Source organism: Syngnathus leptorhynchus, chromosome 13, assembly GCF_054491065.1.
Source record: "Syngnathus leptorhynchus isolate UIUO chromosome 13, UIUO_Slep, whole genome shotgun sequence".
Taxonomy (NCBI): domain Eukaryota; kingdom Metazoa; phylum Chordata; class Actinopteri; order Syngnathiformes; family Syngnathidae; genus Syngnathus; species Syngnathus leptorhynchus.
In genome coordinates, this window is record NC_141207.1 from 9,387,496 (window position 1) to 9,412,737 (window position 25,242).

Here is a 25,242-nt window from a genome sequence, read left to right on the forward strand (position 1 = left end):
GATTGAAAGTCTCCCTAGATTTCGGTTTCTACTTGGAACTTTGGACTATTGCGAAAGTAAATGAAACCAAATCTGCTGTTTACTTGACCATAATTTGTCAATGTTTGTTTTCAGTGGAAATTGGTCATTATTTTCAATTTAAAGTAAATCAAATCAAAGGATGGTCGAGTACTACAAACTAAAAAAAAAAGTCAACTGAGGGCAGACCATGCAATGAAAGCTGCAAACTGCACATCCTGGGAACAAAGGCGGGAGGGAGGTTAGGATGTGGGTGTGAGAAAAGTTGACTTGAACTGAGTTAAAGAGTAAAAAAAAAGGGGGGGCCGGCCGTCATTTGCGTCACACAGCTGGAGAACAATGCTGAAGGTAGAAGACCACCAAGGTCATCTTGTTATGAATGCAGTGTAAGTGAATGAATAAGACGCCAGCCTGTCTCTTGCCCATTGAGTGGAAAGTTTGAATTGATGTTATGCTGACATTGTCAACGTCAATAACAAACGCCAACTCTGGCAGTGATGGAAAAATTTCATCAATCAATTTCATCTGCTACAGCAACAAATATGCTGATCAGTGAACAAACACACTGCTTGCTTTAAATCCTTCATTTACAGGATGAGTCAAATAATCCATGAAGGGTTGGATGGTGAATTTTTTCTTTTAAACACATGCTGTCATGTAAGCGATTTTTGCGGAAATTATGCAGTACACCGTTTTCACCAACAGTGGGCGCCATCGCTGTAGTATTTACAGTTTAAACTCAGCAGAATAAAACCTTAACCTGTACTTGGTGAAAACTAAGGGGTCACATGCAAAACATTGCAAATCCCATTTAAAACGCCACCTAAACATGTATTTGCATCCGGGCAAGAAATCTGAATTGGTGAAGGGTATTTGGGGGAGCTACATACGTAAGTTCCCTCACAGCTGCCTCAGTTCCCCAGGCAGAGCTATTTATAGCTTCTGACGTCACCGGCCTCCTCTGATGGAACCTCGTCACGGCCGCTTTCACTGAGCTGGCACGGGCGGGGAGGGAAACCGGCCTGGGTTAGGTAGAGGGTATCATCATAAGAACTGCTTGAGTCAGTCCCGCCCATCTTTGCTCTGTCACACCAATGGGCTGCCAGATGATGTACCGCATCACTGTGCTGGATGCAGACCTCCTGAGCATCACCCCCCTCCCCTCCTCTTCAATTCTCTCGCTGTGAATCGGGCTGGTTTCATTGAGCCGGCCCGAGTTGCATAATGGGCTAGCCATCTTCCATTTATCAGCTGCAGCTATAAGGACAGGCTGTGCTAAAAATAGACTCCAATAACCTTCAATTGCTTTGTGAGGGCACCTTTTTCTTTTCTATTGGCAAGAGAGGTGGCCTATTATTTAAAGATCAGGACAAATAACCAAAGTTCTTCTCAGCACATCATTTTTCACCCAAAGTCACATGAACTTCCAAGAAGATTCTCACACTGCAGTGTCTCAACCATCTGACGTGATCATGCACTTCAGTGTGTCCTTGAGCAAGGCAGTGTTATCCTGAATTATATATTTTATATTCTATTAGAATAATTATTAATTCTATTATACGCTATACAATTACATGCTAGCTAGCGATGAGTGAGGGACTTTAAAACAATTGTGTTTTACATATTGTTTGTCTCTTTTTTTTTTCCAGTTTCGATGTGGAAAATGGCCTTTCGGTGGGTCGCAGTCCTTTGGACTCCCAGACCAGCCCGGGCTCAGGTCTGGTCCTACAGTCCAATGTCCCCCACAGTCAACGGCGGGAGTCCTTCCTCTACCGCTCCGACTCGGATTATGACCTCTCACCCAAAAGCATGTCACGCAACTCATCGACCACCAGCGAATTGTGAGTACCTACTTCATGAAGAAATGTTTTTGTAAATATTTGATATTCCCATCTGTGGCATATTTGGTCCACCAATATCTGCTGCTCCTTTTTTGAAGGGAGGAGGGATTGAAGCAATGGGAAGTCAGTTGGCTAAGTCGGTGAGACAAAACGTAAAGATTGCTGTGATCTAATTGCGTAAATCAGTCCGCTGCCCCCTTTAGCGCTTTTGAAAATGCATCACCGCTACAAAGTTTGTTGGACAACCCAAACAGCCCCAGCATGCGTTTGGCATATCGACGTGTTCCTAAAATAATGACAGAGGTCTTTTGTTTTTTTTCCTCTTTCTAACCCCCTGATTTTTTTTTTTTTTTAATCCAATGAAAGTGCATTTTTCTATTTGCAGGCATGGAGAAGATATGATCGTTACCCCATTTGCACAGGTTGGTAGCATTTACACGTCACACACAACTTCACAATCATGATGTCAACAATTGAATGTCACAGAAAGTTTGATTTTAAATTGTTTTTTCTGCATATTAGCGAGGACGCTGATTATTGCGCTCATCTTCACTCTGTTTGTTTATCCCTTTAGATTCTCGCCAGCCTACGAACAGTGAGAAGTAATTTTGCCGCGCTCACGCATCTGCAAGATCGTGTGGGAAACAAGTAAGAGGAAGGGAAAAAAAAAGAAGAATTGATTTTTTTTTTTTTTTTTCTTTTGACCATATTGTCCTAAGTGGTGCTTGTTGCAGGTGGCCACCAAGCAGTATCCAGCCACCCCCATGTAAGCCATGTCACACAGGTCAGTACGAGCACCGATGCATGGCATGACAACATTTTCATAGAAACGTGTTGAGTAAAAAAAAAAAAAAAAATCTGTGTTTGTTCTGTTCAGAAGAGCCTTATCAGAAATTGGCAGTGGAGACTCTGGAGGAGCTGGACTGGTGTCTCGACCAGCTCGAGACACTTCAGACCAGACACTCGGTCAGCGAGATGGCGTCGAATAAGGTGAGACATTTTGAAAAGAATTTGAATATGACATTTTTTTAGTAAATAGAATGAAAACGGATTTGCAAATCGTTCTATTTGAATTTTCCTTGCATTATTGCACAATGTGCCAAGTTCATGGCAATTTGGGTTTGTACAATATTTATTTTATTTCATTTATTTATTTTTAATTAGGGCATTTAACAGATTTAACGCAGAGTGTGTAAAAAACCCTTGAGCTCATTTTCACTGAAAGAGTTAACCAGCAGTCCACTTCTTTCCTCCTCCATTTTTGAGTCAACCAGTCAGCTTCCTCTCCTCTGCCCATCCTCTGAAAGTGGCCAACCTGATTGGACAAAAAAAGGGGAGCCCACACTGTCTGAGGCCGGGGGGGCTTTTTATGTTTCTCATTGATTGCGTGAAAGTACTTGAATAGGTGACATCAGTCACAGCACATTTGCAATCATCCAACCACTGCATCACCTTCAGGATTGTGGAAACTTATTCTCATTGGCACTTCTTTGGTTGTCCCCCCCCGCCCCCAACCATCTCTGATGCAGCGCAAGGAACTGATCAAATCCTTTTTTTTTTTTCTGCCCATTGGATTGGATTTTACGCAGAGAAATAGCAACATGCATGGAATGGCATGCTTGTGTGGGTTCTCCGGGGTTGCCGGAGACTCGGACGGGTGAGCACGCCTTGTTTACATCTGGATTTTGCAGGGGGGGCTGTGTGGAATACAGATGAGGAGGGAGGGCAAGCTTGTTTGAGAGAGCAGACAACACTTTTTCACAGTATATAACTCGTATATTGAGTGTGCTGTTGAATGGACAAATAGTAATTGTCTTCAAATGTGTGAGGCAAATAATAGCAATGCTCTCTCGCATCTTGGCACAAACTACTGGATTCTTTTTACAGATTTTTTTTCTGTGTGTGTGTGTGTGTGTGTGTGTCCACACAGTTTAAGAGGATGCTAAACCGAGAGCTGACTCAACTGTCAGAGACCAGTCGCTCAGGGAATCAGGTGTCGGAGTTCATTGCCAATACCTTCCTCGGTGAGTTTTCAAACAAAGCAGAAAGAAAATAACAAGAAAAAAAAGAGTTTTTCTTCTTCTATTAATGTTGATTCAAAAAAAAAAAAAAAACTTTGGAGTTTGAATCCATGTTAAGAATCAAATTTTATTTTATTGAAATAAAATAGATTTAAAAAAATTACAAAATGTTTCAGTGCTGAGCAGAAGTGTTCTTATAAACATTTTGATATTCATTTCATAAACAAGTAAAAAATAGGGGCCCAAAATAAGTAATCAGCTGATTCAGCACTTTTTTAAATCAGAAAAAAAAATTTTTTGCCACTTTAAAAGATCTGCTTGAGCTGTATGAAATCTGCTCTTTGAATAATATTTCATTGGCTAGTCTTCCCCAATGTGGGCATTAAGATTCTTCCAGAGTTTTGTCAATATGATATGTCTGATTGGCTCGTTTATTAAATTGAGCTCAATAGAAGCAGATTCCAGTCTACATTTCAAATGCGGCGTGGAATACACGCAGAGATTGTTTCTCCGCGAGAGCCGGGGAGGACAGGATGGCTTCTTAAGCGGACAGGGAGTACGAGGATTTTTTTTCTCCTCCAGACGAGCATTCCCGGACACATTGCGTGGCGTTGTCGTAGCAACAGGGTGCACTATTATTCGAGGGCATGTTTCATCAATAGAAGAATCAGTGGCGGCGGGAGGATGGCGCTTGAGCCCAATAAGGAGGTGACTGTCCTTCACGCGCTCTTTTGATATGGATACCGCCGCCGCCGCCACGTTCAGCCCGACTGGCTGTGCTCGGAGATGACCAGCATGGTTTCTGCCGTGAGAAAAAGAAGGCACCATGAGGGAGGTGAGTGGCGGGCGCCACACGCCGACTGCATCCCAAAGGTGGCGTGTGTATTTTCAGCCTCACGTTTGCTTGGGCATTATTCCAGCAGGTTACGTGGCTGGATTGTAAAGCTTGTTGCCCCCTCTTACGAATGATTCCAAATTGGCGCAAAGAATATTTTGCTGGATATAATAAAAAAACAACAACAACCTGATGAGTCACTTTGAACAAACGTGCCGATGGGGACAGCATCTTTGTGACAGTGCCTCATGATGTGATGATTTTATTGATGATTTCACTGTTTTTTTGTCTGAACAGATAACAAGCTTTTATGGAGGACAGAACCAAAAGACAAACTTTATTTTAATTTATTATTATTATTATTATTATTATTATTATTATTTATTTTATTTTGTTGTCAAGGTTTAGGGCTTGGAATACTCTGTGACCCACATTTGAGGTGTCAAAAAGAGGATTTGACATCCTGAAAAAAAATGAGAATGTACTTTTGCATAGGTTCAGAAAATATAGACACCGTTTTGTTCTAAAATGGATGCTGTTGTCATTGCAGAAAAACAACATGATGTGGAGATTCTGTCTCCCCCGCCTAAGGAGAAGGAGAAGAAGAAGAGGCCCATGTCACAGATCATTGGTGTGAAAAAGGTCACACAGAGCCCCAGCCTTGTATCTACCTGCATCCCTCGTTTTGGAGTCACCACCCCACAGGAGAACCTGCTGGCCAGCGTGCGTCTACATACAAAAAAAAAAAAAAAACAACAACACATACCACGTGCACCCAACATGTCATGTTTCACTTTCCTCAGGAGATTGAGGACCTTAACCGCTGGGGTCTGGACGTTTTCAAGATAGCGGAACACTCTGGAAACCGCCCTTTGACGGTCATCATGTTCTCCATCTTCCAGGTAGGGACATCTCTTTTCTTTTTTTTTGTTGCAGATGTTAAAGTTGTCCAATATCAACCTGCCCCTTCCCTCCGCACTACCAGGAGCGAGATCTGCTAAAAACATTCCGGATCCCAATGAACACATTCATCACCTTCATGATGACCTTAGAGGACCATTACCGTGCCGACGTCGCTTATCACAACAACATCCACGCGGCCGACGTTGTGCAATCCACACACGTGCTTCTATCTACGCCGGCTCTGGAGGTGAACTCTTCTTCAGTCGTTTGGAATCCAAATAGTCCCGAGCCTGCCCTTTTCCAATACCGTGTGTTTCTTTGCAGGCTGTTTTCACAGATTTAGAAGTCATGGCCGTTTTGTTCGCCAGCGCCATTCACGACGTTGACCACCCCGGCGTCACAAACCAGTTCCTAATAAACACAAGTAGGTCTTCTGCTACCAAGTCGAGTTTCCCAGTGACATATTTGAAGCAGCCTCCACCATCTCCTCAACAGGTTCCGAGTTGGCGTTGATGTACAACGATGCCTCGGTGCTGGAGAACCATCACCTCGCCGTGGGCTTCAAACTGCTCCAAGGGGACAACTGCGACATCTTCCAGAACCTCAGCAAGAAACAACGAGATTCCCTCCGCAAGATGGTGATCGATATGGTGAGGCTGACTTTTAGCCCTTTAAGCCCAACATGCACAAGTTTCAGACTAGGGGTTAGTGTTTCAAACTAGGTTTAGGCTTTCCATCTCGGGTTTCAAACTAGTTCCAAGCTGAATGTATTTCCAGTGAATACTATTGTAATGTGTCACCACTGATTTGGTCACTAGGTGCTAGCCACAGATATGTCCAAACATATGAACTTCTTGGCTGACATGAAAACAATGGTGGAGACCAAGAAAGTGACCAGCTTGGGAGTTCTGCTGCTTGACAACTATTCCGATCGAATCCAGGTTAGAGCGCCTCCTGTTGACGCAAAGAGACGATTGAAATGTCATTTTGACAGCCCTCGTTAGTTTTTAAAAGAAGGCCTACATTTGGAATGTGTTTCTTCCACCCAGGTTCTTCAGAACATGGTCCATTGTGCCGATCTGAGCAACCCGACCAAGCCCCTCGATCTTTACCGTCAGTGGACCGACCGAATCATGGTGGAATTCTTCACACAGGGAGACAGGGAACGTGATAAGGGCATGGAGATCAGTCCCATGTGTGACAAACACAATGCCTCCATTGAAAAGAGCCAGGTAACACTTTAAAACCACCACTTCAAATGTAGACCCCGCCCCAAACCATGTCTCTTTTCTAGGTGGGCTTCATCGACTACATCGTTCACCCTCTGTGGGAGACCTGGGCGGACTTGGTGCACCCTGATGCTCAGGACATCCTTGACATTCTGGAGGACAACAGAGAGTGGTACCAGAGCATGATCCCACGCAGCCCCTCACCTTCTAGTCCCGACGAGTCCCACGCTGAGCTCAGATCAGAAGGTAGCCTGGGAGGGCCCCCTTCCACGGGGGTCAGCGGGGACAAGTTCCAGTTCGAACTGACACTGGAAGAAGAAGAGGAGGATGAGGAATTGGAGTCGGACCTAGAGAGTCCACTGGAGGATGAGCCACAGTTGGGGACGGAGCGGCGCCAGGACTCGTCCTCCCCTTCCACGTCCCCGGACCCGCGCGGCAGGTACCGGCCTCCTTCGCCTCATTTGTCACGGCCCACCAGTCTGACCTTGCAGAGCCCCCATCCTCACAGGACCACCAACCCGACCGGCCAGGAGGGATATAACAGTAAAGATGATAGTGCCCCCTGGCTGCATGAAGGCACATAACACCCAGCACAACCTGCCCTCCTGAAAAGACAGTCAGCGGGGCAGGCGGGCGGACGGGACCTGACCTACCAAGGAAGTCTGTAAGATCACCACAGTCCCTTTACACTGGAGACAGCCTCTCTGTAGACGGAGGGATGATAGCCCTCTTTTTAATTTCATATTTATATATATCGGCCTGTCTTTGGGTGCCTCCTAAGTCTTGATTGTTTCCCTCCCTGGTTGGGGAAGGCCACTTGCACGGGAAAAAACGGTAAGAAAAGGCAAAAGAAACGTCTTCCTTTCAAACTTTTTGGACGTGAGCAAATGAGTTGCATTGTTATGATGACAGGGTCTTGGAAATTATTTTGCACCATTTGCGAATATTCAATTCAGAATCTTATTTTGTCGAAATAATATGTCATCCATTTTTTTTTTTTTTTTGGGTCAAAAATATTTGGATGTTGAGAAGCAGCGAGAGAATTAATGGACCTAAACCTCAGGGTATGAAGAGAAACACAAATGGAATGTAGCATGCATGTTGTGCATACAAACTCTGGTCCTCGAGGGTCACTATCTTGCCAATTCAAAACAGAATTCTAATCATTCTCATCAGGCTCCTGCATAGCATGCTGATGAGCTGATCATTTGAATCACGTGTGTTGGAGAGGGGGGGGGGGGGGGACATCTCAAACATGCATGGTACAATAAAGCGGACTTTGACTTTGACGGTAGTGGCCTTCGAGGACACCTGTGTGCCCTAAAGTCATTCCCTGTTTGAATTTACCTCTTAACCATGCCACTGGAATTTGTCTAATCCCAGTTGAAACCCTTTAAATTAGGCACCTAGAGCAATCAAATGTCTATGGATGGATGTGTGAATGTGTGTAAAAAAAAAAAAAAAAAAAATATGTATATATATATATTATATATATATATATATATATATATATATATATATATATATTTTATATATATATATATATATATATTTTATATATATATATATATATATATTTTATTTATATATATATATATATATATATATATATATATATATATATATATATATATATATATATATATATATATATATATATATATATATATATATATATATATATATATTAGGAAACTATCTTGTAGCACATCAGATTGAGCACTGAAGACACCTCCTGTAGTCTAATTGTTATCCTTTAAAAATTTTTTTTATTTATATCAGCCTTTGATTCTGAACTTTCCATTGTCCATTTGCTGGTCATGTTTTCCCCTCATCTTGTTTTTATTTGATCAGGGTGCCTCCAGTTGGCAGTAGCACTTTAGCATTTTTTGTCGCTCAAGCTTTTGGAATGGGTTAAAAAGGGCTGCACATCATAAATACAATACAAAACGGGAATGTAATCATTTGATTGATTTGGAATTTCATCCGTTTTGATTGTAAGAATAATGAGGTGATGTTATCCGTTTTGCTTTTGTCATCTAATAGCATGAGAAGACCAAAAAGGCAATTGCCTTTGAAATCATTTCAAAGTGCTGCAAATATATAAATGTCAGTGACTTACAACTTTAAAAGTGACTCACTATAATGCGCCTGTATTTTATTTTATTTTTTAAAGAAAATGAATGATTTTCTTTGTAAACTCAAAAGCATCAAGTTGCATAAAGATTTTATCAGAACAATAGTCTATTTTTTTTATACTTTTGCAGTATGTTCAGGCATACTAATGATTTCTGCAAGTTCAGAAATTGCACAAAAATGAATGCAGCAAAATTTGTGATTCACTAACATTGAGTCACTGCCCAAAACATTTGGCATTCAGCGACAGAGCTTTTTTTTTTTTTTTAAATACATGGTGTGTTCCAGCCTTCACATCTTAACTCATCAGAACCACAGTGCCTGCTTGTCAATGAAACATCGAGTCACCTCAATCGTTTATTATTTACTTTAATATTGTTTTAGTGGGCACTACACATGAATATACTGTTGACTCCTGAAGATTTGTGAGCATAATTCATGAAAAGAATAAGCCCATCACTTTATTTCCATTTTGCAAAAAAAAAAAAAAAAAAAAGGCAGGAGCAGAGTTCAAATAACAAACCTCAAAATAATGGAAAAAAATGGAACTAGAAAACATTGATACCATTTGGAAGTTAATGCTGTTCATGTTAAAAAAAAAAAAAATCTTTAAAACACCTGCCAGCCTACAATGCTAGATTTTTACATTAAAGATTTTAAATAGATCATTTTATTAACACCATTGACTTATCGTGACAGTTTTTACCACTATTTAAAACGATTCATTTTGGCGCAATTTAGCAGTGCTCTGCTTTTCCAATATGACTTTTTGTGTCTCATGTGTGTATGTGTGTGTGTGTGTGTCCATTCTGTAGATGAATGATTGTTGCCAACAGAGATTGGAGGTGAACCAGCACTACACACATTTTATTGCACTTCTTGGTCAGGCAGTAGTAGGAAACACTAGTCAGAAAGTATTTCATGACCACAGAAAGCATTATTGATCAGCCTGATCATGTGATGTTGGGCCACGGATGTTAAAGGACCAACGTGCTGTTTTTGACTCCCTGAAACCAAAGTGAACCACAGGATGTTGTAAATAGAAAGGCCAGTCATCAGAAATCATTAGTTTCATTAGAACATTTTAAAAAATACAGCAAATGTCTGAAAGGTTGGCGAGTTAAACTCAGCACTATGGTTCTTTATATTCAAACACTAGTGCCAGAAAGTATTAAATGTGTATTATTGCTCACTTCTTGTATTGAGCTCACATTGCCATCATGTTAGTCATGTTGCTCAGCCTCATATCATGCAACTTTCTTGAATACTATTTATTATTCATATGTGTCTGTTGGTGTGTGTGTGTGTGGGGGGGGAAGTACTGTAAAAAGAAAAAAAGGGGAAGAACAGTTAATTAATTGTATGTCATGTTGTAATCATATGTTAAGCCTCAAGATCAAAATACAAGCTGATCTGCCACTCCGACATTTTGGAAAGAAAACCAAATGATTTTTCTGGATTTGAGGGTGTTCTGGCAAATGCCAATAAAGTACAAAGAAATTTATGATTGTCTCAGTCTCACAATGTATTTGTTAGTATGACTTGCTTCAGACGTCCTCAGCAGAAACCTCTGTCGAGTCTGACCGGGGCTCCGTTGCAGGCCGGAGGCTTTACTCCCTGAAATTGTACACAATCAATGTGCTGAAATAACATTTAAAAAAATAATAATAATCTCACCGTATAAAGTTGGCAAACCAAATGGAAGAGCGAAGACATGGCCTTGTCTTCATACGCCTGAGTGTATTCCTGCCAAATATTTGTATTCATTTCTTGACATCTTTCACAATGGTTGGACTTGATGACCTGTGTTTGGGTCTCTTACCCCATTGAAGGTGACCCAGGGGACGTGCGTGTGAGGAGGGCTCAGCGCTCTGGTCATGACCGCCTTAGTGTGCATCAATCTACGGCCCAGACTTCCCTTAACGCAGGAATCGACGCTAACCCAGGAGACGGCGGGGGCGTGCATCTCGAGACACTACGACCACACAACGCAACACACACGCAAGCTCGAAATAGGAAACAGCTCATTCAAGTCCCACTCCTGTTTTTGAATCCCTCAAAGAAAGCAGTCACCGGCCGAGCTGCGCTGACAACATCGGCAGCAGCTTCCATGCAGGAGATGGTCTGAAAAGCAGTGGGGCCACTCAATTGGAGAATGCAGGCCTGAGGAGAGGAGCAAATGAATGATTCAAATATATTCAAATTATTAAAAAAATGCATTTAACAATGTTTTATTCAATAATTGGAGCAATTTTTTATGACTAACTCGTTAAATAACAGGTTGGTTATGACTAAATACATTTATAACATACAATTGAAGTTGATTAAATTCATTAAACCACACCAAACCTCAATCACGTTTCCATGACATTCTGGCTCCCCATGCTGGCAGGTGAAGGTACTATTTCTGGACACCAGTTCCTGCAAGAAAGAACACAGGTGAAATGAATGAAATGAATTCCTCATCACCAGGAAACAGACTGGCGCACCTTAGCGTTGCCATACGGCACCAGCGTGACCTTCATGATGTCCTGCAGCATGGACCAGGTAGGAAAGAGCTGCTGACTGATGAACACTCTGCAGGCTGGACAAAGACTCTCGTAGTAAAGCGTGACAGACACAGGAAGAGCTGGCTCCTTGGGACGTATGGCACTTAGTTCCATGCACTGCTTCTGCACCTACAGAAGGACACAACAAACATGTTTTTATCACGAGTCATTGAACTAGATCTGATCAGAGCCAATTAGGCAAGCCAAAGCCACTAATGAATAACTTGGCCTTTTCAATTTACATCAAATGTTTGGGGGAGAAGTTACAAATTACACATGAGAAGGCTCAAGAGTTCAATTTTGTTTGAAATGTTGTGCCAACCACCACAGACAAAAACATTCAGTCTAATGTTTTAACCAGAGCAGCCCATCTAGTCACATGCAGGCCTTAAATATCTGAGGCATGACTCTCATTTTACAAGCCTTGAATAATTTTCACCCCCCCCCCTTGGAGATGATCTGACCCAACTTTGGGTGTTTTGCACCCCCTAAAAAAAAGACATGCAGAATGCAAACATTGTACCTGAAAAAAAATGTTTTGTGATCGCCACACTCACCTTGCATTCAACAGCAATCTCCAAGGAGCGACACCACTGAGACGGAGGATAGCGACAAGATGGTTTAGGATGAGATGAAGCTGCACTCCAAACATGGCAGAGGAGGATGATGACCACAAGAGCTGCAAGCTTCATGTCTGCAGATCAAAAAGAGAAAACAAGACAGAAAGATGCAAGAGGAAGTGGACCGAGTACGCTCCACACTGAGGAGGACAGACCAAACAAACCCAACTAACAGCTGACTCCAAAACTGATGATGACTTCACGGACCCTCGTACACTCCAGCGTCTGATCTGTAGAATGTAGAGACAAGCTCGGAGAAAAAGAGCACTCCACAATGCACCTCATTAAAACACAAAATAAAAACATAAATGAAGAGCATGGAACCAAACATTCACTGCAACTCCATTGTATAGGGCTTGTCACAATTACCTCAAAGTTAGCAGAGATGCAGGATGCTGCAACAGCCCTTCTGGAGCTTTCATCAATGTCACGTTGGTTGACATGTAATCATGCATTCTTACCCCAAAAATGTGTATCTTTTGCTGGAAGGGTCAAAATAGTTATGTTTTTTTTTTTTTTTCATGTATTTTACAGGTCTCACAGTTCTGATCAGGGTTTCACAATAAGGGAAATTCTGGCAGAAAAGGGGCTTCATCTGAACATTCCACCCTGTTTGAATGGGAGAAAAAAGCTTACAGCAGAAGAAGAAATTTACACAAAAAAGATTGCAAGAGTAAGAATACACGTAGAAAGATGCATCGAGAGAATCAAAAACATTTTGATTGCTCGGTAAAATATTTCCCTTGTCTCTCCAGCTCCTTTTTTTGCAAATGTTTTTGGTTGGTGGCTGCTTGATTCATTTTCAAGAACCCCTTGTTACATAAATACTTGTAAATAAACTTGAACTTGAACATTTAAACCCGATAACGATTGCTCATTCACAAACTGTTCACCACATTGGAAAAAAAACCAGATACAACAATGGAAATTCACAAGCTTGTTTATTGAGTTTCCAATAGACAAGATTTAATGAAAAAGATGAAAATGGCGGTGTACCTAATAGAGTGTCCGAATGACTTCATAGATCAAACAGTCAATCAGAAAGTGGGGGTGAGGGCGGGTGTGGCACTTTTCACTTTCATTTAAACTTTGACCATGATTTTTCCCTAATGAAGTGGCCTGTGATTAGGTACACCTGAAAATGGTGGCGTACCTAATGGAGTGTCCGAGTGACGTCACAGATCAAACAGCCAATCAGAAAGTGGGGGTGAGGGCGGGTGTGGCACTTTTAACTTTCACTTTAACTTTTTCCCTAATGAAGTGATTAGGTACACCTGTGTCAGTGTGACGTCACAGCTCAACCAGCCAATCAGAAAGTGGGGGTGAGGGCGGGTGTGGCACTTTTCACTTTCACTTAAGCTTCGGCCATGATTTTTCCCTAATGAAGTGGCCTGTGATTAGGTACACCTGAAAATGGTGGCGTACCTAATGGAGTGTCCGAGTGACGTCACAGATCAAACAGCCAATAAGAAAGTGGGGGTGAGGGCGGGTGTGGCACTTTTCACTTTCACTTTCACTTTTTCCCTAATGAAGTGATTGGTTACACCTGTGTCGGTGTGACGTCACAGCTCAACCAGCCAATCAGAAAGTGGGGGTGAGGGCGGGTGTGGCACTTTTCACTTTCATTTAAACTTTGACCATGATTTTTCCCTAATAAAGTGGCCTGTGATTAGACACCTGAAAATGGCGGCGTACCTAATGGAGTGTCCGAGTGACGTCACAGATCAAACAGCCAATCAGAAAGTGGGGGTGAGGGCAGGTGTGGCACTTTTCACTTTCACTTTAACTTTTGCCCTAATGAAGTGATTAGGTACACCTGTGTCGGTGTGACGTCACAGCTCAACCAGCCAATCAGAAAGTGGGGGTGAGGGCGGGTGTGGCACTTTTCACTTTCACTTAAACTTTTTGCCTAATGAAGTGATTAGGTACACCTGTGTCGGTGTGACGTCACAGCTCAACCAGCCAATCAGAAAGTGGGGGTGAGGGCGGGTGTGGCACTTTTCACTTTCATTTAAACTTTGACCATGATTTTTCCCTAATGAAGTGGCCTGTAATTAGGTACACCTGAAAATGGCGGCGTACCTAATGGAGTGTCCGTATGACGTCACAGATCAACCAGCCAATCAGAAAGTAGGGGTGAGGGCGGGTGTGGCACTTTTTACTTTCACTTAAAATTTTTCCCTAATGAAGTGGCCTGTGATTAGGTACACCTGAAAATGGCGGCGTACCTAATGGAGTGTCCGAGTGACGTCACCGCTCAACCAGCCAATCAGAAAGTGGGGGTGAGGGCGGGTGTGGCACTTTTCACTTTCTGTTAAGCTTTGACCATGATTTTTTTCCCTAATGAAGTGGCCTGTTATTAGATACACCTGAAAATGGCGGTGTACCTAATGGAGTGTCGGAGTGACGTCACAGCTCCAACAGCCAATCAGAAAGTGGGGGTGAGGGCGGGTGCGGCACTTTTCACTTTTATTTAAGCTTTGACCATGATTTTTCCCTAATGAAGTGGCCTGTGATTAGGTACACCTGAAAATGTCAGTGTACCTAATGGAGTGTCTAAATGACATCACAGATCAACCAGCCAATCAGAAGGTTAGCCCTAACCCTAGCGATAACCCTAACCCAACCCTAACTAACTTTAACTAGCTGTAACCCTAACCCTAACTAAATGTAAGCCTAGCTCTAACCCCGAACCCTAGCCCTAAACGCAGCTCTAACTCGAAGCCTAGCACTGACTTTATATGGGGAAGCACAACTCTGTTGCAAATTTTCTATGATAAAATGTTTCTGGATTCACCCTGATTTGAACCCGAACCGCTGAAGTGAGAGTCCTGTGCACCCACCACTATACTATGGATCCCTCGCCAATGAGGAACGGATATATGGTTTTATGGAAATATTTTCACGGACTGGCCTTTATATGAATAAATCATACATTTATATAAATCAATAATACATAAATACGATGAAATAAAATGATACGACTATTTTTTTCTTTTAGTAGTTTTTTTTTTTTTTTTTCCTCGCCCTCTTGGGAGCTTAAGATCAGGGGATGCTTTGATTTTTTATTATATGTATTTTCTGTTCCCATTCCCTTGAATTAGTGGAGCACTGAGCTTGTTTCTCAGACACGAGCCGTAGGTGTAATTGGAGACACCCGAAGTGGTTAAAGTTGGTCTTTTAATGCAGGATGCTTGGTCTCCATGTGCCGAAGCAGTTTCCTATTTCGAATCATCTCAATGCCCATTGACATTGTACTGCTCCGTCTGCGTGCCTCGGCCACCAGGGGGCAGCAGAATAACGTTAATGTATGTAATGTGTGTCATTTTACAGTCAACTTCTGGGAGTGGTAAAAAAAAACAAAAAACAGCTTGAACCAAAAATAATACATTTCTGAATCAATTGAGTGGACACTAGAATTTTTCCCCAAATTGGACCCAAAAAAATGGTGAAATGAGAAAACGCTATTCACAATACATGTCTTTTATAATCTCGACTTTATTTGGTAGTTAAAGTGCATACATGGACAAAGGAAGGCAAGGAAGGACCGCAACTAAAACATTTTAAACCAGCACATTTCTTCATATGACTGACTTCTAAAAAGAAAGACAAGCTACCGCGACACAACGCACAGTGTCATTGCATAATTCAAATAGTAAACCAACATTGACATGAACATATATTTCTTCACAGCAAAAAAAAAAAAAACTATTCAGTGCAGCTAAATGATTTGGATGAAAGCAGAGAGACACATTTCTACAGTCACAACAGCAACAAGCCAAAGTCACAGAAACAGGAAGAGGTATTTGATTGTATACACAGTTCAAACTGAAACCAGCAAAGTTCCCATTTGTCTTCATATGGATTTGTTGTTGTACAAATTGCAAGATAACATCTCTTCATCAAACCATTAGACCTTTTCAAATATTCCAAACCCACGCTCCTCAAGGATAACATCTAAAAATGTTGACAATCCCGTGACGTGCGTGTAGTGACTCTTCCCAGTTATACAATATAATAAAAATAAATTTGATTCCGAGCCAATATTTGATCATTTGAATCGTCCACACCACAAACTAAACCCAATTTAAAGGCCTGAGCATTGTGATTATCTTTTTTTTTAACCTGCAAGAAAAATAGGAGGTATTTCAAAGAACATTTCGATGGCTACCCTTTTTAAATCAAGTGTTGTCATGCACGTGGCAAGTACACTGAACTTCTACTGGCTATTGTGTAATTGCTACCGTGATCATTCCAACGATGCAACTTTGATTCTTTTCCCACAATAATGAAAAGGTTATGGAAACACTACACCAACAGAAAGAGAAACTCCACAAATACAAAGTTGTCTATGTCAAATGAAATATTGTTGGGAAAATGGTGAAAAGACTGTCTGGGAATTCCTCTGTCAGTCATATGACACATTTAGCACCATCACAAATGGGCTTGCTTGCTTCATGAAAGACAAATAACACGACTTGATGGCATCATCATCATCATCTACATCACTTGAGATGCTTTAGTGCAAATTCTGTTTTAGAGCTGCTGTGCAAGTCCCGTAATGTGCATACATATTTGATATATCATCAAGCACTAACTGATCATGTAGAAGAGAAACAAGAATACAAGCAGTCAACACACAAACAGAGTGAGTTTGTATCACAACTTCCCGTAGATGAGGTGAGGCTTTTCTTTTCTTTTTTTTTTCTTTTTTTATGACAGCGGTGACCTACGACCACACGAGCAGCCCATGGGCTGAATATTGTCATTTCCTAGGAATGTTGTAGAATTATTTCCAACACTTGGAGAAATTGATAATGAAGATTAATAAAGTGTGTACCATTTTCCTTTCTTGTTAAATCATTGTAGGTAGTTATTAACATGATTAATGTCTACAGACGAGTATCTTTTTTTTTTTCTATAACCAGAGACAAGTGCTGTTTGTTTCATAGCACAGCGGTCCTCTCAACAAAATAACAAAGTTCACATCTTGACTGGAGCTTCAAGACTCACCGAGCAGCCAAGGTTAGCCAGGCTTTGAGCATGGCCTGATTGTTGATTTTACAGTTTGCCAGACTTTTTTTTTTTTCAATTAAAAACTGCTTGCAACCTTTTAGGAACCCTGACGAAACACCAACATTTGCAGCTTGCTAATAATAAAAACAGCTTCAGATTTGGGAGCAGACCAAAATCCATACTGTATTAATGAATATATTTCTACTTTTCCATTTAAGTCCTACATAAGACTTGACGGTGTTAGTTGATTAGTATTTAAAATAAATAAAATAAATTGAATGTAATTTGATGAGCACCAGTCCACCTCCACTCTGAGAGCACAATCAAGGAGAGCAAACCTGTCCAGGGCTGACAGACAGATCTGACATGTAAACACATTTCGAGAGAGACGAACAATTGAGCGCTGTTTTGATTGTACCTCACAAATGCTTGAAAGAACTTCTCCTAACCAATTGGATTTCAAACCTGCTCATCAACACAAGAGAAAATTCCAAAGCTTCCTTAAAAGTGGAAGTTGTGACTGAGCTGAAAGCTAAAGTTGCAATCAATCTAATGGACCTTTTTCTTGTGCTTTTCCTGTGCAAATGGAAATATCATTACAAAAACCACCCAAAGGCACTTTTAATCCAGAATTTCCTGGATTACTTTCTCCAGCTCAAATCTTATAACCTGGATCTATAGATGCGGATGCATTGGAATCAGTCAAAGGCTTTAGTAGCTGAAATTGTAATTTTTTGTTCCTACTTATGTCCTTTGGAATCCTTTCATTATTCTGCTTCTCATCTCATCTCATCTCATTATTTGACTACTTCAAATGGGATGGAGCACCCTAGTCATTGTGTTTGAACTTCTCACAGTGCTGCAAGGAGCGCACTTTGACATCATCGTCTTGTGTGATTTAACATACAACACAGACTAAACATTACTCTAAAGTGGATCTTTTTTTTTTTTTACAGTAAAGAATGTTCTTATCCGACTTCTTATCTTAGACGCTATACCTAATTTTATGAAAGAAATTCCATGCTTACCACACACAGGCATAACTTAAAGGAAGAATCTATTTAGTTGGATTAAAATCTTGTATTTTTGGTGGGTCAATTCAATTATCTAATCTTTACAAATCAACAACATTAAAAAAATGGGGAGGAGATTTGCATGAAGTGACATGAAGTGGCTGAAAGAATAATTGCAATGTTCAAAATCAACTTTTAATCATTTAATAAACCTTTTTGGGGCTTATTTTTAAGATGTCATTTATATCTAAGACATTTGTGAGGGGAAAAAAATCCAACAGTTGTCCTAATTTTTTCTTTATCGACCCACTCAAAAAAACAGAAATTAATCAATTTAACATATTTTATCATTTACAGTAAACTAATGTGGCGCATTCAAAATTATGTCTATTTCTTTTTGTATTTTGATGTGACTTATATTGATAGGATTGTTGGTCATATACAGTATTTTTTTTTTTTTAATTCACATTGAAATAGTATAAACACAATTATTTCTTTTTTTTTTTTTCTAGTTTGAGCTGGTTAAAGATGTCCCTCATCTTTTTTTTTTTTTTTTTTTTGTCGTTGTCTTTTTCCGAGTACCCATAATACAGTGAAGCGTTGAGAAAGTGCTATCAGTGTGACGTGCTGGTGGTTTCTCAGCTGGGCTGCTGGCTGAGAGCAGGCCAGGCCAGGGTTACATTCAGCTGCTGGTTGTGTTGGATCAGGGATGTGTGCTGATAGTGGAGGACCAGCTCTCTGAGTGACGAGTACAGGTTGTAGGGCTCGGCAAAGCCGTAGCCTGTGGACGTCCTGTTGATCACACAGTGCTTCACGTGCCCGTCCACACTGTGCGGAAGGACGGACACCTGTCACCTTCTGGAACCTGAGCAATTATCCACAAGAACTACGTGAAAGGTACTCACACAACAGAGCAGGCAAAGGATCCTTTTTGACTTTGGCTATCTCTGATGAGGAAAGTGCCGTCTCGTTTGCCTTCCAGAAGCTCCTCGGCCTGCTTCCGGGTCATACCTCCCACGTACCATGTCCGCTCTTCGCGGTGCGTATCGTCTGCTAGAGTGTACGGGCTAGCAAAAAAAAGAACAAAAGAAATATTAAATGCAATTCATATTCAGAATGGGGGGGGGGGAAGGATTATTTTGTGAGAATGGAACTAAAATGAAATGGAATATCACAGTGGAACTCACTATGCGATCTTTAGCATTGACACAGTCTTGCTGAACGTTATTTAACTTATTATTTAAAAAAAACATGGCTGATGTCACAATTTCCATCCCGTTTGTAGATTGACACCATTGCATTAATTAAGGCATTAATTTTGGATAAATGATGAGACTCACTCTTCTTCATTGCGTACACCGAGCCAGTCATCAATCTGGCTCTGCCTGGTTCCTTGCTGAGAAAGCCAGCTGGAATGGAAAGTTACAGCTTTATGCATTTTCATGAAGCAAACAAGTGTAAAAAGTGAAACCTACAACAAATATTGATCTCTGATCCTCCTGAGGTGCACAAGGTCTGGTTTCAAGTGGTTTAATTTCCTGTCAAGCTCCATGTGGGCCAGCACCTTCCTCCTTAATTCCTCCTCCAACTTGATTTTGCTATTATGGATTTCCTCCACTCTGGATTGGAGTTCGTCAGGGTTGTTTTGCAGCCTATGAGCAGGCGAGAGGGACAATAGCAAGCTCAGTACACTTCATTACTTGTCATCTCCCATGCGCCTCCTCTTTTAAAAAAAAAAAACCCAAAACAATCATGACAAAAAAGGTTTGGCTCCGTACTTGTCTGTCTCCGTGTTGTTGTCTAATTTGAAGAACATGTCGATGTATTCCTTGCTGTAGCGTTCGTGCGTTTCACACTCCTCCTCAAAAATCCGAATGATTTCGCTGAATGCCTCAATGGCCATCCTTTTCGTCTGCAATTCCTACATTGAAAAAAAGAATACATTCCAATTTCAATGGACTCCATTTTTTTTTTTTTTTGGCTTCGCCTACCTGTGATGTTTGGTTGAGCTCCTCACAGAGCCGGTCATACTCTTTGCTCTTCCCTTCGTATTGGCCCTGAAATACCTTCAGCCGTTCTCTAACCGCATCCATGTCAAGCTCCATCACAGCTTGCTGCACACATGGCACAACATTTGATTTCTACAAATGGCTATGCAATAATATTCATGCACTATTTGTTGCTCTTTTATATTATTTATGGATAATGTATGAGATTATATTCAATATTGATATTTATAATATAATAGATCAAATATTAAATCATATTGCGTAGTCCATTATACCATTTTTACAGACCCACCTGCATATATTTAGAGATGGGAAACAACAGCCGTGTGTCCAGTTTGGAATTGTACTGGGCCAGTGACCTGTTCTGGTAATACTGAATAAGGTCCACCACAGAATGGAAGGTCAACGGCTCGGAGAAGCCGTACCTTCCTCCATCGTGGAAAATCTTTATTAGTCTATTGGAGCCATTTTTCCTGTAAGATTCAGATAAATGGACTGTAATTGAAAAAAAAGCATCATTTAGCAGTACTGGAAATGATTTTGCAACCTTCTGTACCTCAGCGTGAGTGTATATTCTCCCTTGACTTTGTTGGAAGCGTCACGCACCAAGAATGTGCCATCGGGTGTGTTTCTCATCATTCCATTCACTTCATCTCTGCTCAACAACACAACATGGACTTTATGATTTCAAATCTCCATCATCTAACTTTCCTATGATTTTTTTTTTTCTTTCTAAAGAGTGAAGAGCTTGTGCACCTTGAGATGTTGCCCCAATACCACTCTGCATCAACCAGCTGTTCAGAGCAGGAATCGCATGGTGCCATTGCTTTGGTGATGAAGCTGGCTTGGATCCCTGCCCGCACCAAAGTAGACACTTATCATTTTCCACATTTATATTCACAGTACGACTACTCAATTCTGATACTGATACTAAGTACCGATACCACTTGTCATTTTCATACACATTTTCTCAAATAAACAGTGATTGTTCATTTTAAAAGCGCTTTTCAATGCATTGGCAACAAGAGTAGCGATACCTAGAAATAAGGCTGGTATCGATACCGATATCTAGTATCAATACTGATATCTGGTATCGATACTCGCCCATCTCTATAATTGAGAAAACTTCTATTTAGACACGTATAAGATCTATTATTCAAATTGCATACTGCCACAACACAGTTGACGAGCGTACCGTCTTCCTTTCCCAAGTCTTGGAACACGTCATGATCAGCATCTGCCATGGTGGTAAGGTCCTGCACAAAAGCTGTCTGAGACATCTCATCCATGTTCATCTTTGTCTCCAAGAGCACTGCGACATCAAATGTAGAAAGCTCAGTCAAGAAATGTCTGCTGTCCTACTGACAAGGACTTGAGATTAGGAAGGTTATGTTGCTTAGTAGCGCACACTGCCCAGACTCGTCTACTGACAGGTGACACGGACTGTCTGACTTCCTCGAATACCACAAATGACACTCCTCAATGCTCAGGCCCACTGGGCCAGAATCCATGCTGCTTAGAGCGCAACGTCGCCTCGCCTGGCCTGGCCTGGCCTCGCAAACAACAGCTGTCTGCATCGACATTTCACGTTACGGCGAGAAACTGGATCAAGCTGCCGCTGCGTGTTTATTGTGTCTGTGTCTTTAGGCTTTTCATTTATCTAAGAAAGCATTTGATTGGTCGGAATATGGAATTGCGTGAGTGACCTTTATATGTATGTGCGCAGAGATCACGTCATGATGAAAGTTTACACCTTGGACGGACACTTGAGATTCATTTGAATTACTGTAGCCACAGCAGTTTGTTGAAGGAATAACATGAAGGACTCGGTATTATTAGAAAGGCCCTAACTCACTCATCTGTGCCCTATATAAAAAATAAAATTCCATTTGAGTGATAATTATTAAATCGATCTTCATTTTTACCTTGATCCGCTGATGACGGATTGGAGCATGAAGCCAAACACATCATCCCGGTCTCCTCTGGTGACTGGCTGGATGTCGATGACGTGATGGGAGGACACGCGGAATGGGATTGGGGCTCATCCCCCGTTTGGTGGCTCTTCTCTTCCACAAGATTGAGTGCTGCCAAGGGTGACGTCAGAAAATCCGCTGCCTGGAACTTGTCTGCTGTCCAGAGGTGGAAACCTGCATCTGCCATTTTCTCCGACAAAGACGGCTGGGTCGAATTGAGGCGCTGGGGTTCCCTCAATGCCGTTGATCACATGCTAGATGATCTATCAGCTGCCAGTTACACTCATGGCCAACCATGGAGAGGGAGACACATTTGCAGATTTCACGAATGCCATTTGTTCAGGAGGTAGTGCTCGTTCTTCTCCCTCAATATGTCTTGAGCAGAGTGACAGTCAGTAGATCTTGTTCCAGCCACTGCTGTTTGCATTTGAAGTCATTTTCTTCGTTTTGTGCGATGATTGGCTCATTTAGATAGCAGTTGCTTGAAAGTGACTGATCAACAGCCTGAAAACAGGAAGAGTACACAGTCAGCATTGTATAAACTCTATTTTTACATTTAGGGGAGAAAAAAAATATATATAAATAGATATATTTATTTCTTTTATTGCAAAAAAGAATATAAAAATAATATATATTTTTTGCAAAAATTATATATATATATATATATATATATATATATATATATATATATATATATATATATATATAAAAATTCTTTAATGAAATTTCCTCTATCTGACACAAACCAATGCAGTCTTGCGCAAAGTAGTGCCATAATAGAATATCAAATTTTTGTTTTTGCTACGCCATAAAGGACTATTGCGTTAAAATACGCAGACATGAAACCAAAGGTTGAATCCTATTTAAAATCCCGGGCATTTAAAATCCCTCCTGCATCCCCCCCCCCCCTCTGCCCACCCTATAGAGAAAAATTGTAATAATAAAGTTAATGTCACAATATCCTTTCCCAAGCATCTGGACTTAGTCAGCAATTTTGGATACTCTTATCTAATGCGTATCAAAATCTGTTTGAGGTGTGTTGCTTTTTATTATTAAAAAAATATAACTACTATTGTTTTTTTATAGCAATGATACATTGATATAAATTACGCTCATTCTATCTTAAACGGATTAAACTGGGATAATACTCCGATTTCCAACCAGAAAATGAAGAAAAAAAGGAGGAAAAAAATCTGCACAAAAATCTAAATGGCTTCTTTTCAATATTTAATTTCTTGTTCCTTGCCGTTTATATCAAATAAAATATGAATGATTACGTAACATGTTTCATCGATGCCGATTGTACATCGATACATCGAAAATTATCCGAGAAATATTTTGAGCGAAATGCGGACGTGACGCAGTTTCAAAATGTAATTTCTCGATCTTAGAGAGTCATTTGACACCCAAAGCAACTTCAACTAACTGCGTATTACAATTTCTGATCCAGGTTCAAGATCCGATACGCAATGAGGATGGATTTTTCCGATGACTCCATCCAACAAATCTTTGCTGGGTTCTCAAATTACCGATAAAATACAAAATCCCAAGGAAAACCCTCCCAAAATAGCATTAACAAAAGAAATCAAGGTTCAAATGTGAATCAAATACTTCTTTGACGTATTTACACGTACTCTAGTAACCGAGTAGCTAATACCCGCCGCATAAAAGCCAACGATGGAATCGTTTCTGCAGATGGGACGCTTGACGTTCGCCATATTTGTACGAACCCATCATACGCCTCTTTGCCCCGTGTGTATGCTAAAAAGAAGTTTTGCAATGGCAACTTTTTGGAGGGGTGGGAGTGTGGGGGGGGGGATACCCCAATTACCTTCCAAATGGAGCTCTCCTTGGAAATACCAGTAGGCACTTACCCGGTCCAGGACTGCGGAGAGCGGCCATCAGCAAACGTTTCGTCGACATCCATGAAGCAAGGAAGAGACGTGGCCGGCCGGACGCACACGTGGCTCAGATCAAACCAACCACCGGCTTGGGTCCTCACGCCATCTTATGTCCTTGCGCTCCTCCTATCCTGTACCGCCTCTTCTCCTGTATCCTCCATCTTTGAAAATCCTCTCCTCCCGATGTGTGTATATCCCATCTGAATACAACTTCTTGCCGTGATGTCATTCCTCCTGGGTATGTCTTTTTTTTTTTTTTTTCCTCCAGTGACACTTACTGTCCTTAGAATTCTTTTCCAGACTTTTCCAGGACTAAGCCCATTTTTTTGTTTATTCTTTCAAATGGCTGACAATAAAGAAAAAAACTCAACTTTTCTGGAGTGGTAGGTAAAAATGCTGACATTTGAGAGTAGATCAGAACTTCCAAAAATGTTGCTATTTTCAAAGTCAAAAAAAGGTAAACGCAGCACTGCTCTCTTCTGACTGGAACTCTTTTTCATAGTTGAAGAGCATAGTGTGGCCAGCTCAGTGGGAGTCACAAGCATGAGAATGAATCGGCGGGAGAGAGGGGAAGAAAAAAAAAAAAAGCTCGAAAATAAATAAATAAAAGAAGGATGCCACTGTTGCTATACAGAGCGAGGTGCTTAGCGGGCTGTTGAAATTCTATTGGCCCGCTTGTTGCCATGTGCTTAGGAATCAGCAGAGATGCTGCTAACAAATCAAGGAAATGTTCTAATATTAGACTGTATGTATCTAGGCAGTGGGAGACCCTGACCTCTCTACTCTGCAAGCATTACGTTCCACTTCACAGATCAACATAATGAAAGAAGTGGTGTGGAAGGAAGTGGTTCAAAAAAAAAAAAAAAAATGGGAGGTCATCGGAGACAAAACAAGCGCGGCAGCCCCCGCGGTTCTTTTCCTTTCGGTGATGTCCCAGACAGACAGACAGACAGACAGACAGACAGACAGACAGTCAGCCAGCAAGCCAGCCAGCCAGCCAGCCAGCCAGCCAGCCAGCCAGCCAGCCAGCCAGCCAGGACACCTCGCGTCGAAAGGATTTGGTTACCGTTGTGTCTTCTTTTGACTTAATTGGCTTAAAATATCAATCTATTCATAGCAGCCTTTTTTGGGGTTCAAGCTATATATGACATATGCTGCAGTCATGGTTACTCGTGGTG

At 41.2% G+C, this 25,242-nt stretch overlaps 3 protein-coding genes across 9 annotated transcripts in view; 1 reads left to right on the forward strand and 2 right to left on the reverse strand.

The window, feature by feature from the left end:
• The window catches only part of LOC147047584 (3',5'-cyclic-AMP phosphodiesterase 4C-like), a 28,578-nt gene extending 20,273 nt beyond the window's left edge, over positions 1-8,305 (forward strand). For 3 of the 7 annotated variants that reach the window (XM_085928926.1, XM_085928933.1, XM_085928932.1), the window contains 14 exons: positions 1,668-1,859; positions 2,245-2,281; positions 2,434-2,507; positions 2,579-2,643; positions 2,737-2,849; positions 3,790-3,883; positions 5,266-5,438; positions 5,519-5,617; positions 5,701-5,865; positions 5,943-6,042; positions 6,114-6,268; positions 6,437-6,559; positions 6,668-6,850; positions 6,913-8,305. In XM_085928926.1, the coding sequence (XP_085785052.1) occupies positions 1,668-1,859; positions 2,245-2,281; positions 2,434-2,507; positions 2,579-2,643; positions 2,737-2,849; positions 3,790-3,883; positions 5,266-5,438; positions 5,519-5,617; positions 5,701-5,865; positions 5,943-6,042; positions 6,114-6,268; positions 6,437-6,559; positions 6,668-6,850; positions 6,913-7,431 (2,092 nt within the window). In that variant the 3' untranslated portion in view covers positions 7,432-8,305. The remainder of the gene's footprint in view (positions 1-1,667; positions 1,860-2,244; positions 2,282-2,433; positions 2,508-2,578; positions 2,644-2,736; positions 2,850-3,789; positions 3,884-5,265; positions 5,439-5,518; positions 5,618-5,700; positions 5,866-5,942; positions 6,043-6,113; positions 6,269-6,436; positions 6,560-6,667; positions 6,851-6,912) is intronic. The other 4 variants (XM_085928930.1, XM_085928927.1, XM_085928929.1 and 1 more) reach the window with 4 other exon arrangements.
• A 1,156-nt stretch (positions 8,306-9,461) lies between these two features.
• LOC147047585 (gamma-interferon-inducible lysosomal thiol reductase-like) lies at positions 9,462-12,344 on the reverse strand. Its single transcript, XM_085928982.1, has 7 exons — positions 12,090-12,344; positions 11,473-11,661; positions 11,333-11,404; positions 11,057-11,146; positions 10,806-10,958; positions 10,661-10,729; positions 9,462-10,600 (listed from the first exon to the last, which is right to left on the reverse strand). Exons 1-7 carry the CDS (start codon positions 12,222-12,224, stop codon positions 10,541-10,543), a joined length of 768 nt encoding a protein of 255 aa, XP_085785108.1. The 5' UTR covers positions 12,225-12,344; the 3' UTR covers positions 9,462-10,540.
• A 3,034-nt stretch (positions 12,345-15,378) lies between these two features.
• Positions 15,379-24,647, reverse strand: LOC147047586 (phosphatidylinositol 3-kinase regulatory subunit gamma-like). The gene is made up of 12 exons (XM_085928946.1): positions 24,038-24,647; positions 22,116-22,667; positions 21,386-21,502; positions 20,947-21,043; positions 20,747-20,845; positions 20,483-20,663; positions 20,173-20,295; positions 19,960-20,102; positions 19,657-19,833; positions 19,522-19,590; positions 19,087-19,248; positions 15,379-19,009 (listed from the first exon to the last, which is right to left on the reverse strand). Exons 2-12 carry the CDS (start codon positions 22,348-22,350, stop codon positions 18,820-18,822), a joined length of 1,593 nt encoding a protein of 530 aa, XP_085785072.1. The 5' UTR covers positions 22,351-22,667; positions 24,038-24,647; the 3' UTR covers positions 15,379-18,819.
• Positions 24,648-25,242: the final 595 nt, after the last annotated feature.

Bases quoted from the DNA above. Each gene is read 5' to 3' on its own strand.
- LOC147047586 (XM_085928946.1), bottom strand. From the start codon at position 22,350: ATGGCAGATGCAGGTTTCCACCTCTGGACAGCAGACAAGTTCCAGGCA. The intron at 21,044-21,385 runs GTACGCTCGTCA...TGGTGCGGGCAG, and splicing joins AGACTTGGGAAAGGAAGACG to GGATCCAAGCCAGCTTCATC. The intron at 20,296-20,482 runs GTGGGTCTGTAA...CCATGTGTGCAG, and splicing joins CCATCTCTAAATATATGCAG to CAAGCTGTGATGGAGCTTGA.
- LOC147047585 (XM_085928982.1), bottom strand. From the start codon at position 12,224: ATGAAGCTTGCAGCTCTTGTGGTCATCATCCTCCTCTGCCATGTTTGG. The intron at 11,662-12,089 runs GTGAGTGTGGCG...GTCCTTCTGTAG, and splicing joins AGATTGCTGTTGAATGCAAG to GTGCAGAAGCAGTGCATGGA. The intron at 10,959-11,056 runs GTGACTGCTTTC...GTGTGGTCGTAG, and splicing joins TTGTCAGCGCAGCTCGGCCG to TGTCTCGAGATGCACGCCCC.